Here is a 14980-nt window from a genome sequence, read left to right as displayed (position 1 = left end):
TGAAACCCACTAGCATGTGTAGGAGTTGTTTGAGCCATATGTATGTGTTGTTCCTACCTTGCTATGCCTGCTATGCTTAGAGTCGTGTCAGGTCTGGTTCATCTGGGTGATGGACTAGAGTGAAATGATTATGTCGGTAATGAGAGTGGTGTGGTGAACACGATTTGGTAAAGGTATCGATGAGAGGCCATGTAGGAGTACATGGTGGGTTGTTTCATTGAAGCCAACCTTAAGCACTGAGATCTGTATGTGTGATTTAAGATTCAGCTACTACCATGCATTGGGCCCGAAACCAATGGACCCTCTCGACTTCTTATTCACCCTAGTTCTCTGTCCAGGAGTTGCAAGTAGTTTCTGGTGTTTGTAGCCTACTAGAGGCCGTGGGCAGCGCTGACCGTAGGGGTGGGCTGTGATGCGGTAGGTACGTGGCATGGTGTACCGAATACCCGTTAGGTATCTCGGGAACCCTGTTCACATCGTTTGGGGCTGTGAGCGAAACCTCGGCCGGATCTCCTCATGGATGGAACCCGAATAGGCGATAAACCTGGACTAGAGACTTAGGTGATTAGGTAGGTCGTGGCCGACACCCACGTTGGGCTTCTGCTTGAAGGTTGCCGAGTACATGTCGTGTAAACGACGGTAAGTGGTGAGAGCGTGTATGAAGAAGTACACCCCTGCAGGGTTATCATGATCTATTCGAATAGCCGCGTCCGCGGTAAAGGACTACTTGGTTGCCTATACAGTTCATAGACAAGTAAATGGAAACTACTAAAAGCCTCAAGATAAGTGTGAGTGCCGAGGATGGCTCTTCCGTAGGAAGACGGAGGTGGATCCCCGGTAGTGTATTGAAGTGGTGAGTAGTGGACTCGTGTGCGCAAAACCATTTCAAGTTGGAGTCTCGTAGGATAGCCTAGCCAAGAGTCAAAGCTGGCTTGCTGCAATAACTCCACCAACCCTTCTTGATAATGTGCATGTATGTAGGATCTGATGTAAGTCTTGCTGAGTACCTTTGTACTCATGTTGCTATAGTCTACATTTTTACAAAAGACGCTGCAACCCCTTCTGATGGGTTCTTCGTAGACGTTGACATCAATGAGTAGGCTAAGGCCCAGGTGGTGATCCTGAGCTTGTGAAGGACCACGTAGTATAGCTAGGCTTTCCAAGCCTCTTTTATTTTACTAGTTGTCTGTACTCAGACAAGTTACTTCCGCTGCTGGTTTGTATGACTGTATGACTTGAATGCTGGGTCGTGTGACCCGTACCTATGTGCATGTTATGTATGGCTCTCTGAGCCTTAAATAAAGTACTTGTGTCGTAGAGTCATGTTGTGATGCCTTGTTGTATTTGCACATATCGAGCATATTGTGTGTATGATTGAAATGCTTGGTATGTGTTGGATCTGACTATCTAGTTGTTTATCTTTAGTAGCCTCTCTTACTGGGAAATGTCTCCTAGTGTTTCCACCGAGCCATGGTAGCTTGCTACTGCTTCGGAACACTTAGGCTGGCCGGCATGTGTCCTTCTTCGTTCCTGTGTCTGTCCCTTCGGGGAAACGTCACGCATTGAGTACCGGAGTCCTGTTAGCCCGCTACAGCCCGGTTTACCGGAGTCCTGCTAGCCCAGTGCTACAGCCCGGACCCACTTGCTGATGACCGACACGTTCGTTGCTGGGTCATGGATGCCTGTCCCTGTAAGTCTGTGCCACTTTGGGTTTATGACTAGCCATGTCAGCCCGGGCTCCTTATCATATGGGTGCTAGCGACACTATCATATACGTGTGCCAAAAGGCGCAAACGGTCCCGGGCAAAGGTAAGGCGACACCCGTGGGAATACTGTGCGTGAGGCCGCAAAGTGATATGAGGTGTTACATGCTAGACCTATGTGGCATTGAGTCGGGGTCCTGACAGTTCAGCTTTGTTGACACCTCTTCAAGGGCTGCTTCGGCTCTCTCAGCGCGTTGTGTCAGAAGTATTTTTTCCTCTGCCCAGGTCTTCTTCTTGGCAGCCAAACTGGTTTTTAAGTTTTTCGTCTTAGATAGACTTATTTGCAATTTGGAGTTAGCAAACTTGATTTCTGCTTCCTGACCTGCTAGCCAGGTCTTCGCATCAGTCAATTGCGAGTTTAGTTCAGATAAGGCATTATGCAAGAATACATATTCAGATAAGTCCAAATTTTGCTCAAAGGCTCAAATATCAAGTTTCAAGTCTCAAGTACTTTACAAAAAACCACTTGAAACTTGGGGGCTAATGTATGCCAAAACAATTTCTTATGACTCTACAGACATATTTTAAGTCCCAAATACTTTACAAAGTAACAACACTTGGCACTTAGGGGCTAATGTATGCAGTTCAGCAAGTTTCTCAAGGTTAAGCCGGAATATTAAGTTCTTTGAATACGGCAGAAAACAATTTAAGGTACCGGCTCATTTATGACCAAAAAGAACCAGCCCTTGGGGACTACAAGTGAAGTTTTGTTCTGTTTTATTGAATTCAAGAAAATCAAAGGTAAAGGTCTTGGCCTATATGCTAAAATCTACAGATCATTCCGGTTGTCTCATAATCTGAAGACTTGGGGGCTGAAGGAATATAGATAAGCCGGAAGAACATACCTCATATTTCAGCCGCAACTGTTTGATCATTTCGATCTTAGGGTCGCGACTGGAGTGCACGTGGCTGAGATAGCCGGATAAAATATTGTTGGCATTTAGATGGTCGTAATTGGCAACGTCAAAGCACACTTTCTGCCTCTCCAATGCCTCTTGTTTCGCAGTACACTGAGCCAACACAGTTGGATTCCCTGGTTTAATAAAGCGACTCCCGGTGATCTGAACGTCTTGCGCAGACGGTGATGGCGGGTTGGCTGAGCTTGATGGTCCAATAGCAGAAGGGTTCACAGTGGTCTCATCAAACGACGGCTCAGGAGGATTTGCTTCTACATCAACAGGCGGGTTTTCTGGAGCGTCGGTTAATGGAGAAGATGGCCTGGCCGGGTCAGATGCAAGCACCGGCGGGTCTTCCGCCGGTTTAGCTACCTTTGCCTTCTTGGATTTAGCTTGGCCACTAAGAAAAATGTTGCAGGATTGTTAGTATAAAGATACAATTTGAACAACCCAGAAAACATGAGGATTTTTCATTACCCAGGGGCAGTCTTAAAGGCCGGAAATTGCGTCTGCAATGAGTCGCCAGAAGAGCGAGACACCTCCTGAAAAGATAAAATAGAGTTAAAGTAATACAAGGGGAAGCATCCATTAAACAGAGTTAAAGACAGAAAGAAGTAAACCTCATTTGGGCGTTTCTGAGGAGTTTGTTGAAGAACGACAGCCGACTCATCTTCAGTCCGAGCTTGACGGCGGCTTTCATGTTGCTGCTTTTTCAAACGAAAGTTGGGATCCAAGTGAGCTAAAGGGTTAGAAAATCTTACTTTACGGATCACTCGTCGGACTTTTTGTCTTGGCAAGGGCTCTGAGTCGGAGGAAATGATAGTTACCTCTGCTTCCACAACCTGACTGGCCCCAGTGTCATCCTGGTAAGGATCAATGTCAATAAGATTGTTAAAAAATTGGCCAAGGGAATCAAGGGCTACCTCCGAATCAGATGTGTCATCAAGCTTCATCCAATCTTCAGCAGTGTTCTTTTTCTTCTTTTTCGACCTCCGGGTCGTTTTCTTGGTGTTTATGGCGGCGGCTTTCGCTTTCTTGGCAGCCTCGTGGTCATACTTAACTTTCCAGAAGTCAGAGTTGGCCTGCAGATAGGTAAAAACAAGATAAAGAGTCAGGCAAGTATTAAAACAATACGGCTGGGAAAATACAAAGGAGAGAAATAACAATATCCTTACTTTTGGCACCGGGTTAAGCTGGCAGAAGGGGTTTAACCCGACGACACTGCAATCTTCGTATTTCCCGTTCACTAGAAGAGTTGACATTGAAACAATATCTTCTTCTGTTAATTGAACGGGGCTGTGACGAAGAGAGTCATCCGGGCCTCCACCATACTCATACATCATCTTTGATCGACGGCTTAAAGGGATGACCCGCCATGAGATCCAGCAGCGGGTCAGATCAACTCCAGTTAACCCGTTCCCTAACAAAGCATTAATCCTTTTGATGGAGGGTATCAGCCTCTGGCGTTCAGCGGCAGTAAGCTTGTCGGGAAGTGCGGACTTGGAGTCAAGACGATCAGGGCGATAACCCGGCAGTGGCTTCTCGTTCGCCGGCAAAATGTCTTGACAGTAGAACCAAGTCTGGTTCCAGTCCTTTGGGTGACTTGGTAAGACTATGAGAGGGAAGATAGCACCCTGCCGGCGCTGAATTGAGATGCCTCCGAGTTCTAAGCTGAGGCCGTTGGTGCACTCGTTCTGCCGATTTAGATAAAAGTATTCTCTAAACAACTCCACGGTCGGCTCTTGTTGAAGATATACCTCACAGAGCACTTGGAAGTTACAGATGTTAGATACGGAATTGGCCCGATATCTTGAGGGTGGAGTTTGAAAAAGTGGAGGACCTCTCTGAAGAACTTTGAGCCGGGCGGTGAGAAGCCACGGTTCATGTGGTTAGTAAAAACAATTACTTCACCGTCTCTTGGATTGGGCCGTTCTTCCGAGTCAGGGCACGGTAAGACATGACGGTTTTCGCTGGCAGAAATCCTATGGTGAAGAACTCTTTCAAACGTTCCTCAGTTACGGTTGAGGGAACTCAGTTACAGATGGTTGGTGCTTTGGACGGCATGATGTGCAAAGAAGAACTGAAAAGATAAGCAACATGCCGGTTCAGTTTAATGGTGAGATTGACAGTTAAGTGATGAAGATGCAAACAAGTAATGGCGGCTTAGTTAAGGGCTAATGACATATAAGGAAAATTAAGCTGACATGATAAGCCGCCATGACTACAGATATTTGAAGAAGGCAATTTCAGCTAAGTGTTGAGACAAACAAGTTTCCTAAATTGTTTGGTATTATTCTAGACCAAATGGCTATTCAAAATGGAAAAAATTCTAGACCTAAAAAAGTTCAGCGCAGAAGAGTATGTAAGTTCTAAATGCAGCCTTTGAAACAGAGAAAGGGATCTATGGATCAAGAAAAGGCACAAGAACACTACCGCATGACCATATATATATATATATATATATATATATATATATATATATATATATATGGATCAAGAAGAGGCCTACAGTGGAAAAACTACAAGGGACTGCGATGAACTCGGAAGAACACGAAAGAATCTTGAAACCCTAAGTGCGGATCTAAGAAGTGAAAAGAAGAGAACTTACAGTCACAGGTCTTCTGTGGAGGTCGCCGCTGTTCTCTGGATCGGTTCAGGTTGATGCAGCGGCCAACGTCGACGGAGACGGAGGTGAAGCGCGGCGGTGGGAAGCTCGAGTAGCAGGGGGTGCACGAGAGAAAGAAGACGAAGCGAGAGAGGAGAATGAGAAGGCCGAGGTATGCCTATTTATAAGGAAGATGTGAACAGACGGGCGCGAAAATCGAGGAAAGCCGAATAATGGTTATCTAGCTACACAGACCCCTCGATTCTCGGGAAGCATTAAAGATAAAAGATCCATTGGGAGATGACGTCATGAAAGTTATTTGCATTTTCAAGAGATGACGTCACGGCGGGTTACGAAAACTTCAACGAAGATAAGAAGATGGATTTTTGTCTAAGTATTGAAGATTGACAAAGAATGAAATTCAAAGTCAACCTGGGGCCTAATGTTGGGGATATTATTATCAGACATGACCCGCCCAAGAGGGGCCGGGTCAGCCCCAATGGCGGGTTATGCTAGAAGCCCAGTAAACATTCAAGACGATAGTTTATTAAACCTTATAGAAGGCCCAAAGGCCTGGAGGCGGCTTAAGGCCCGATATTGTAAACCACCGTATGTAAGGAAAGACTTGTAAAGAAAGGCATGTAAAGGAAGTCACCGAGCCGGACACGATTATGAGCCGGCCGGGACTCTGTAGGCCACCAGGCGTCAACCCATGTATATAAGGGGACGACCCGGTGGCGGCTTAGGGAAAGAAAGAACAAATCGATAACCAAGTCGGCGAGTTGAGCCTCTTGGTGATCGAAACTCGAGCAATACCAATCCCAACTAGACGTAGGCTTTTACCTTCATCGTAAGGGGCCGAACTAGTATAAAATCCTCTCGTGTCCTTTGTCCCGATTAACCCCTTTAAGCTCCCTAGTGCGATGGCCCTACGACTAAGTCCTTGCTCTAGGACATCTGCCATGACAATTCCACGACACTACTCATGATGTGGGGTCTGGTAACCAGTCCCATGTGGTCACATAGAAGAGGACTTTTTATTGGGGACAATTACATTCTAGCCTAGGGCACACCCATTTATTTTGTCTCTAATTTCAAAAAACCCTTGATCCCACCCAAGATCGTTAGCTCGTCTTATGTTTTTTCCCTTTCGGTATGATTTCATCCCACCAAAGGGCTACGAGCATTATAGTGACACATTTTTTGGACCACTTTGCCCCTCCTTGTAAAATCCAAAACAAACCGATGGAATTGCCATTTACCCAACCAATAAAGAAAGGAAAAAAAGAAAAACATGTCACATATGTGGGACCCTTCAAGAAAAAAAGTCTCTCTCTCCAACAACGTCGGAGCCAGTAGTGACACACATCACCAGCAGCGAGTGCGGCCAACTCTAGCACGCTGTATGCACCAGCAGCAACACGCCACCTCCATCGTTGCATCCTCCTCCTCTAAAGAGCTAGGAGTTTGTTCCACCGAAATGCGGGCCATGCGCCTTGGCTCCCAATTGTGCACTTCTGCCGCTATTTCGTGGTAACGCAAGGCTCTTCCATCACCCACAGGTGGAGCTTGGATGTGCATCACCGTGAGCATAGGGTGCGACGAAGCACAACCATGCTCCCTTTGGTGGAGCATATCAACACCGAAAATAGAAAAAGGGGAAAAAGATGAAAAATAAGGGCGACCCCTTCTCCTTCCGCCACATGTCGAACACAAAGCCGAAGCGCACCAGAGATCGACCTCTGCGCGAAGTCGATCACTTGTCGCGTGCAAAAAGGGACGTTGAATCACCCCACAAGGGTTATTCTTTAACTAATGATTTTGCCTCTTTCATTGGTTGAATTTTATTTGCATTTATTGTACATATTCTCCAAGAGCTTGTAATAATCTAGCCCACACTCTAACAACGTCTGGCTCGTGTCGGTGAACTTCGAAATGATGTGATGGTCCGACGGTCATCGTGTCGATTGCGCCAATGTGATATTGGAATCGGGTGTTCCATTTCATAAAAGAAGGGGTGTCTCCTAAATAGTGATTACCATTTTTCTGACCTTTTCCTTTTTATGATAAATGATTTTTTTACCAGTTCAGTTTATTTCTCCATCTTATAATAGTAGGCCCAAAATCACATTCCAAGCCCACACTCGACAGCCCAACAAGCGCAACACACACACCACCGCCCGGATCTTCTCCCCTCTCGCTCCCCGTTTCGGCCGAGCTCAGCGAGCGCCAGGACCAGCCGCCAGAGACCCTTTCTCCTCTTCGTTTCCGCGGCGCGCCAGATCTCGCACCCCTTCTCCGGCGGCCGGCGCGGTGAGCCCTTTCTCCCCTTCCTCCGTTGCCGCCCTCCGCGTGTCACCCTTCGCCGCGCGGAAGGCCAGCTCCCGCCGGAGATCCGCCGCCAACATCCTCGTGGTGGGGCATCAATCTTGCGGGTTTGTTTGCTGCGCGGCGGAGTAGCATATTTTACCAAAAGCAGTTTATTTTCCGGAAATTTCGTTAGGTCCGCCCCTGGGTTAACTAGTGAAGACTTGGGAGTGTGAGATCGATGCGCTGATTGACACCTGATGAAGTATTAGTTGAGGTGGTCTAGGAGGGCTTCATGTCCTTGCCATGGGTGAGGGTTTTAGGTTTTAGGGTGGGCATCTGCTGCTCACACCCCGCTGTCATTTCAAAGCATTTGATTTAGCAGATAAATTGCCCTGTAGGTCTGGTTCATAATCTTGGCCCGTGAGATTCATTACGGCCATTCACTGGGTGAGCTGTAATGTTCCGGCTCGTTGGGTGACTCCCTAGCCAGAGATTGAATCCCCCAGTTCATGTACTTTTCCTATCAGTCATGGCGAAGGGCCGAGCTCTCTTCTCATGGAATAGAGGAACTTATGTTGCTCGCTCTTGTCTATTGCTGTATGGAATTTCGGAACTGGGGGACGCTAAAGTATGTATTTCTCTAGGTAATGTGAGAAAGGGTTTGGTGGAAAATAGTCTTCTTTTCTGGCAGCTGAGTTATGCTGCGCATTTAGTTCCAAGTGTGATATTCCATTTCTCTAAATCGTCAGTTACCATTACTTGTCCACTTCTGTTTAGCTGCTCTTATTTAGAAAACGACACATATGCTTCTTCTTGCGCGTTAGAGGTTATTTATTAATTAAAAATGCATTTAGTTACACAGTACATTTCCATGGATCATATTTAGTGTTAATTTCGTTTTTGTTCTTCTGCAGGGCAGCCAATCTTTAGTTTCTTCTCCTTCCCTTGCTATATTTTTGTGCCAATACCTAGTTGACAGTAGGATGAGTTTGTCTTCCATAGCAAGACGACTATGTTGTTCAAGACAGTCATCCACAAGTCGACTTTCAGTAGTTTTGGCTCGTCTGCACAGCACCGAGGCCGCAAAAGACACTGGTGCTAAGAGGTACAAGTATCCTGAAGTCTATGACCCATATGGGCCTATGCCACCAGCATCAGAGAAAGTTGTGGGTCTAGCGGACCGCATTGCCGCTCTTCCTCCTGAGGAGATCAAGCAGATAGCTCCAGCTCTCCTTCTCAGGCTGAACCAGCCAGCACCACAGGCAATTTCTGGCCAGGGTTTTAGTATGGGTTCTCAAGGTGGTGCAGGTGCTGGCGCTGCGAAGTCTGAAGAGAAAAAGGCTGAGAAGTTAGTATTCGATGTCAAGTTGGAGAAATTTGACGCTGCTGCAAAGATTAAGATTATCAAGGAGATCAGAACGTTTACTGATTTGGGGCTGAAGGATGCAAAGGAGCTGGTGGAGAAGGCCCCTGTCATTCTAAAGCAGTCACTCACGAAGGAGGAAGCGGAAGCGATCATCGCAAAGATCAAGGCAGCTGGTGGTGTTGCTGTGATGGAGTGAAGAATCAGATTCTGGACATCACAAATCTTTTTTCTCTTTCTGATTTTGTTAGCATGATGGAGCATTCGATGTCAGAGGATCTATATTCTGTGACAGGTAACGGAAGCGAGATGCGAACTAGATATTTAGTTGCTACGTTGGTGTTCTAGAATAAGACTTTCTTTCAGTATCACATATCTCTTTCTTGACGGATCACCTGTTGATACTACAACTGGGCGTAAGAAATGTCTGACACCATTTTTATGAATGTGATGATGATACCTTTTGTTTGTGTCGGTGGTATGTATTGTGAATCATTTTAAATCACGGCCTTTTGGTGTTTGATTTGAAACGCCTTGCGATTTTTATAGCGAACCTGTAGCTACAAGGAAATGTTCCATATATGTCACATCCTGTTCTGCTTTGCCCCAATACTTACCAGGAAAATATTCTTAGCATATCCTCATCCAGCCTACTGATTTGAAGTTCCTTTTGAATAAGCTATCCGTTTTCATATAAACGAATCCGTTTCGGCAGTACATGAAAGTAAAAGAAGATGAATGTCCCAGCCTCAGTCCGTCTTCCATGCATGAAGAAAGAAGCTGTAATCCGCCGGGTCGCCCGGAATGCCACTCCCGCTCTCCAACCCGGCCTCGTCGCTGTCGACCTCCGGCGGAGCACCCGGCTTGAAGGCGAAGACCGCCTGCGAGCCCGGGCCGGCGAAGATCCAGTCGTGCACATCCCAGAGCACCTGCACCGGCGACTGGTCGACGAGCACCGTCTCGTTGCCCCGGAACTTCCACTGAAGGTTCTTGACCTGCACCAGGGCGCGGCCGTCCACCGTGATCGCCATTTCCGGTTCCCTTGGCCCGGCTAGCGAGACCTCGATGACAATGTCGCGATCCTTCCTGCTGGCGTCGAGCCACGCCCGCGCCACGAAGCTGCGCCTGCCGAAGACGGTCTCCCGGCGGCACAACGGCACGGCGTCCTCCAGCGACGGCCGGCACTTGCTCCGCTTGTAGGCGTCCTTCTTGAGGTCGCCGAGCGTGAGCACGACCTGCTCCTGGCTCACCAGCGCGACGAAGTACCCGCTGGCCGGCTCCGGGCTGCTCGCCGGGAACTTGGCCGACCGGAGGTCCCAGAAGACGTCCAGGCGGTGGCCGTCGAGGAAGAAGCTCTTGAGGCCCTTCTTGCTCCAGAACGGCCACAGCTTCAGCTCCACCTTGAGGCTGAGCGTCCCGTCGTCGCCGCTGCCGCTGCCGGTGCCGTCGCCGTGGCGATCGATGGTGATGGTGAAGGACTGGTTGATGATGTTCTTGTTCCAGACGGCGGTGACGAGGTGCTCGGTGCCGTTGATCCTGACAAGGTACACCGTCATCGTGGAGCACTGCACCGTCGCCGAGGAGGACGACGCCACCTTGCCCGTGATCGAGTCGTCGGAGGCCGTGGGCCCATGGACGCCGCCGCGCTGCTCGTTCCTGGACGGCTCGCAGGATTTGGAACGCTTGTGCATCTCGCCGAAACAGATCAGATCAGATCAGCCCCCTCTCCCTATGCTAGCTAGGACAAGAGGAAACACATCGGCGTGGAACGCGCCGCTTGTCGCGTCAACAGCAATGGCGATCGATCAAGAAGAAGGAGGCTCCGCCATGCTCGATCGTCATGGGCTGCATGTACGTGTGGGATGCCAAATTAAACAAATATAGAAAATATAACAATCAAGCGGACAACGAAATAGTACCAAAAAATTCGGCGATTGATTTTTACGGGCAGCATGCAAGAGCGACAAGGGCATCGTAAATCGAACAAAACAAAACAAAAATGCACGTACGTGGCTTGGCGTTCGCAGTCGGATGCGGGCGCCTATCTGGTCTCGAGAACACGAAATTGATCAATCGTGGGAGGAAAATGGAGAAACTCCGGCTTGGGCGGAGGCTATGGAGAAAGGGGGTTGACGGGAACGAAGAATAATTGGACGGTTTTGCCAAAAAAGATTTTGACGGCCAACGATCGCGCGTCGTTGTCAGCTGGGCACTATTTATGTGGTGGTGGTGGTTTATGCACTGGACGCGCCATGAAAATAGAACAGGGAGAGAACACGAGCTAAGAAATGGTCGGTGCCCATGTAGCCATGCAGAGGGAGTGAGAGCCCCTTCTTCTGTGAGTGTCATTTGGGAAGTGGTATGGAGTTGAACAATCTTCTTCTTTTTTCGAAACGGGGACAATCTTTTTCTGCACCATGATGCCAACAACAAAACATAGTGTTCCCTGCAACAAAAAAAAAACACAAAACATAGAGTAGTGTATGTGATTGTTTGGCATCGTGAGAGAGCATGCCAAAACCGTATCTTCATGGGTTAGGTTCTTTGTGATGGAACCAGCCCACCAGGGTTTTGCATTGGTGCTCGTATTTTTTTGATTTTTCGTTGTGTGGGAGAAGACGTTTCCATTAACTATGGAGTCGCCTGTGGTGACTCTTGTCAATCTCCAGATGTGATGCCGGCCCAGTGTATTGAAGGTGCTCATAGAGGTAGCATGTGCGTGTGTGTGTGTGTGTAAGGACGGCAATGAGTAGGGTATGAGAAGGGTAGAGCAATACCATACCCATACCCATCCAGTCAATGGGTAAAAAATTCTACCCATACCCGTTCCCATCGGTACAAAACTTTACCCGTGACCATACCCGATGGGTATCCATACCCACTGGGTACCCAACGAGTAGATCAAATAGTACACGAATTATTCATAATTTTACATTTAGTCCATAGCACATTTGACAATTTTTTTTATCTCAACTCAATAACAGGTAGATGAGTACAAGACAATTATATCAATTCAAATTGACAATTGGTGACAACTTTAACATAGGTTCACAAGCTCACTACAAACTTCACGAAATAACATTAGTCCGACAAGTAAGATGTCAGTATAGATGGGTAGCGTATGTGTAAATTCATGGGTACAACGCTATACCTATACACTATCCATGACTTAACGGATAGGGAATGGATACTACCAATGGGTATAAAATTGTGCCCATACCCTGCCCATGCAGGTAAGGTATCCGCGGGTACCCGTACCCATGAGTAAAATTGTCATCCTTAGTTGCCGCTGCCGCACAGGCCCGCGCCGCCGCACCGCAGCAGCCCGCACGTGGTCTCGTCGCCACCTGCCGGTGCTCGCCCATCGTCGCCCGCGCTGGCCGTGCCCATCGCTGCTCCAGCGCGCCACCCCTGGCCGAGGCCTCCCACGGTGTTGGTGTGAACAACCAAGGCCACAACCGGCTAATGGCCCACAAGTATAGAAGATCAGTCGTAGTCCTTTTGATAAGTAAGAGTATTGAACCCAACGAGGAGTAGAAGGAAATGACAAGTGGTTTTCATCAAGGTAATCTTATGCAAGCACTGAAATTGTAAGTAACGAGTAGTTTGATAGCAAGATAGTTTGTAACGAGCAAATAATGGTAACGGTAAATAAAGTGCATCAAGTTAGCCCAATCCTTTTGTGTCAAAGGGCAGGCCAAAACGGTCTCTTATAATAAGAAAAACATTCTTGAGGGTACACCAAAATTTCAACTAGTCACTTCATCATGTTGGTTTGATTTGTGTTCTCTACTTTGATAATTTGATATGTGGGTGGACATGTGCTTAGGTGCTGTTCTTACTTGAACAAACCTCCTACTTATGATTAACCCCATCGCAAGCATCCGCAACTACGAGAAAAGTATTAAGATAAATCTAACCATAGCATTAAACTTTTGGATCGAAATCGGTCCCTTACGAATAGCCCATAAACTAGGGTTTAAGCTTCTGTCACTCTAGCAACCCATCATCTAATAACTACTCCATAATGCATTTCCTTAGACCCAAATATGGTGAAGTGTCATGTAGTCGACGTTCACATGACACCACTAAGGGACTCACAACATACATATCATCAAAATATCGAACACATATCAAGTTCACATGATTACTTGCAGCAAGATTTCTCCCGTGACCTCAAGAATAAAAGTAACTACTCACAAATGATGATCATGCTCATGATCAGAGGGGTATTAACTAGCATAATGGATCTGAACGTACAATCTTCCACCAAATAAACCATATAATAATCAACTACAAGATGTAATCAACACTACTAGTCACCCACAAGCACCAACCTAATGCTCCGGTACAAAGATTGAACACAAGAGATGCAGTAGGGTTTGAGAGGAGATGGTGATGGAGATTGCCCTTTCCAAGATGGGAGAGTTGTTGGTGATGATGATGACGATGATTTCCCCCTCTGGGAGGGAAGTTCCCCCGGCGAAATCGCTTCGTCGGAGGGCAAAAGTGCTCCTGCCCAAGTTCCGCCTCGAGACGACGGCGCTTTGTCCCGAAAGTCCTCTCCTTATTCTCTATAGGTAAAAATGACTTATATACCAGAAGAGAGGCACCAGAAGTGGGCCGAGGAGGGCACAACCCACCAGGGCGCGCCCAGGTGGGTTGTGCCCACCTAGTGGGCCTCCTCTGATAGTTATTTGCTCCAGCATTTTTTATATATTGCAAAATAATTCTTGTAAATTTTTAGCTCATTTGGAGATGTGCAGAATAGGTAACTCTAACGTAGCTTTTTCAGGTCCAGAATTCCAGCTGCCGGCATTCTCCCTCTTTGTGTAAACCTTGCACATTATGAGAGAAAAGGCATTAGAAATACTCTAAAAAGCATTATTATGCATAAAAGCATTATAAATAACAGTAGGAAAACATGATGCAAAATGGACATATCAACTCCCCCAAGCTTAGACCTTGCTTGTCCTCAAGCGAAAACCAAAATCGAAAAATATGTCCACATGCTTAGAGAGAGAGGTGTCGGTAAAAACAAAAATACGGACATAGAAACATCATGTAAATTATTATAACAGCAACAAAATTTAACATAAAACTTTGTCATAGGACTTTCATCATATAACTTCTCATGAACAAGTAACAATTCATCACAACATCGAAGTATAAATCATAAACTTTATTAAAACCAACAAACTATGTTCTCAGTCAACTGTGCAACTACAATTCATCATCTTTTCAGGAAGGGTCACGAATCGGAGCCTTTTGGCAAGTCCACATACTCAACCGTCATATAGTCTTCTATGATTGCTAACACTCACCGCATACACATGAGCAAAAAGTTTCAACCGGACACATAGGAAGATAGGGGCTTATGGTTTCGCCTCCCAACGTATTCACTGTACTTCTCCAATGTATCTATAATTTGTTATTGTTCCATGCTATTATATTATCTATTTTGGATGTTTTATATGCATTAATATGCTATTTTATATTATTTTTGGGACTAACTTATTAACCCAGAGCCTAGTGCCAGTTTCTGTTTTTCCTTGTTTTTGAGTTTTACAGAAAAGGAATATCAAACGGAATAAAACTTTTGCCATGATTTTTCTTAGACCAGAAGACACACGTAAGACTTGGAGATGAAGTTAGAGGAGTCCCGAGGAGGCCACAAGCCTCCAGGGCGCGCCCTGGGGGGGCACGTCCCCTCGCTTGTGGGCCCCTCGAAGGTCCTCTAACCATAATTCTCGGCCTATAAATTTCCAAATATTCCCAATTGACCAAAAGTGTCCACTAAAATGCTTTTCCGCCGCCGTAACCTTTTGTACCCGTGAGATCCCATCTTGGGACCTTTTCCGCCACCCTGCAGAGGGGGATTCGATCACGGAGGGCTTCTACATCAACCCTATTGCCCTTTCGATGAAGCGTGAGTAGTTTACCATAGACCTATGGGTCCATAGCTAGTAGCTAGATGACTTCTTCTCTCTCTTTGATCCTCAATACCATGTTCTCCTTGATGTTCTTGGAGATCTATCCGATG

General features: G+C 46.7%; 2 protein-coding genes across 3 annotated transcripts; one reads left to right on the top strand and one right to left on the bottom strand.

Annotated features, from left to right (window-relative positions):
- The first annotated feature begins 7420 nt into the window (after positions 1-7420).
- Positions 7421-9405, top strand: LOC119316420 (50S ribosomal protein L7/L12-like). Of its 2 annotated transcripts, none has more exons than XM_037590742.1 (2): positions 7421-7577; positions 8494-9405. In XM_037590742.1, the coding sequence occupies exon 2, from the start codon at positions 8558-8560 to the stop codon at positions 9134-9136; it is 579 nt and encodes a 192-aa protein (XP_037446639.1). In that variant the 5' UTR covers positions 7421-7577; positions 8494-8557; the 3' UTR covers positions 9137-9405. The 2 variants fall into 2 exon arrangements, with proteins under 2 accessions (XP_037446639.1, XP_037446638.1); XM_037590741.1 differs by having other exon boundaries at positions 7422-7577; positions 8489-9405.
- Positions 9406-9531: 126 nt separating this feature from the next.
- LOC119316419 lies at positions 9532-11105 on the bottom strand. Its single transcript, XM_037590740.1, has 2 exons — positions 10947-11105; positions 9532-10782 (listed from the first exon to the last, which is right to left on the bottom strand). Exon 2 carries the CDS (start codon positions 10626-10628, stop codon positions 9687-9689), a length of 942 nt encoding a protein of 313 aa, XP_037446637.1. The 5' UTR covers positions 10629-10782; positions 10947-11105; the 3' UTR covers positions 9532-9686.
- Positions 11106-14980: the final 3875 nt, after the last annotated feature.

This window comes from Triticum dicoccoides, chromosome 6A (assembly GCF_002162155.2).
Source record: "Triticum dicoccoides isolate Atlit2015 ecotype Zavitan chromosome 6A, WEW_v2.0, whole genome shotgun sequence".
Classification (NCBI taxonomy): Eukaryota; Viridiplantae; Streptophyta; class Magnoliopsida; order Poales; family Poaceae; genus Triticum; species Triticum dicoccoides.
This window is presented reverse-complemented; position numbering and strand designations above follow the sequence as displayed.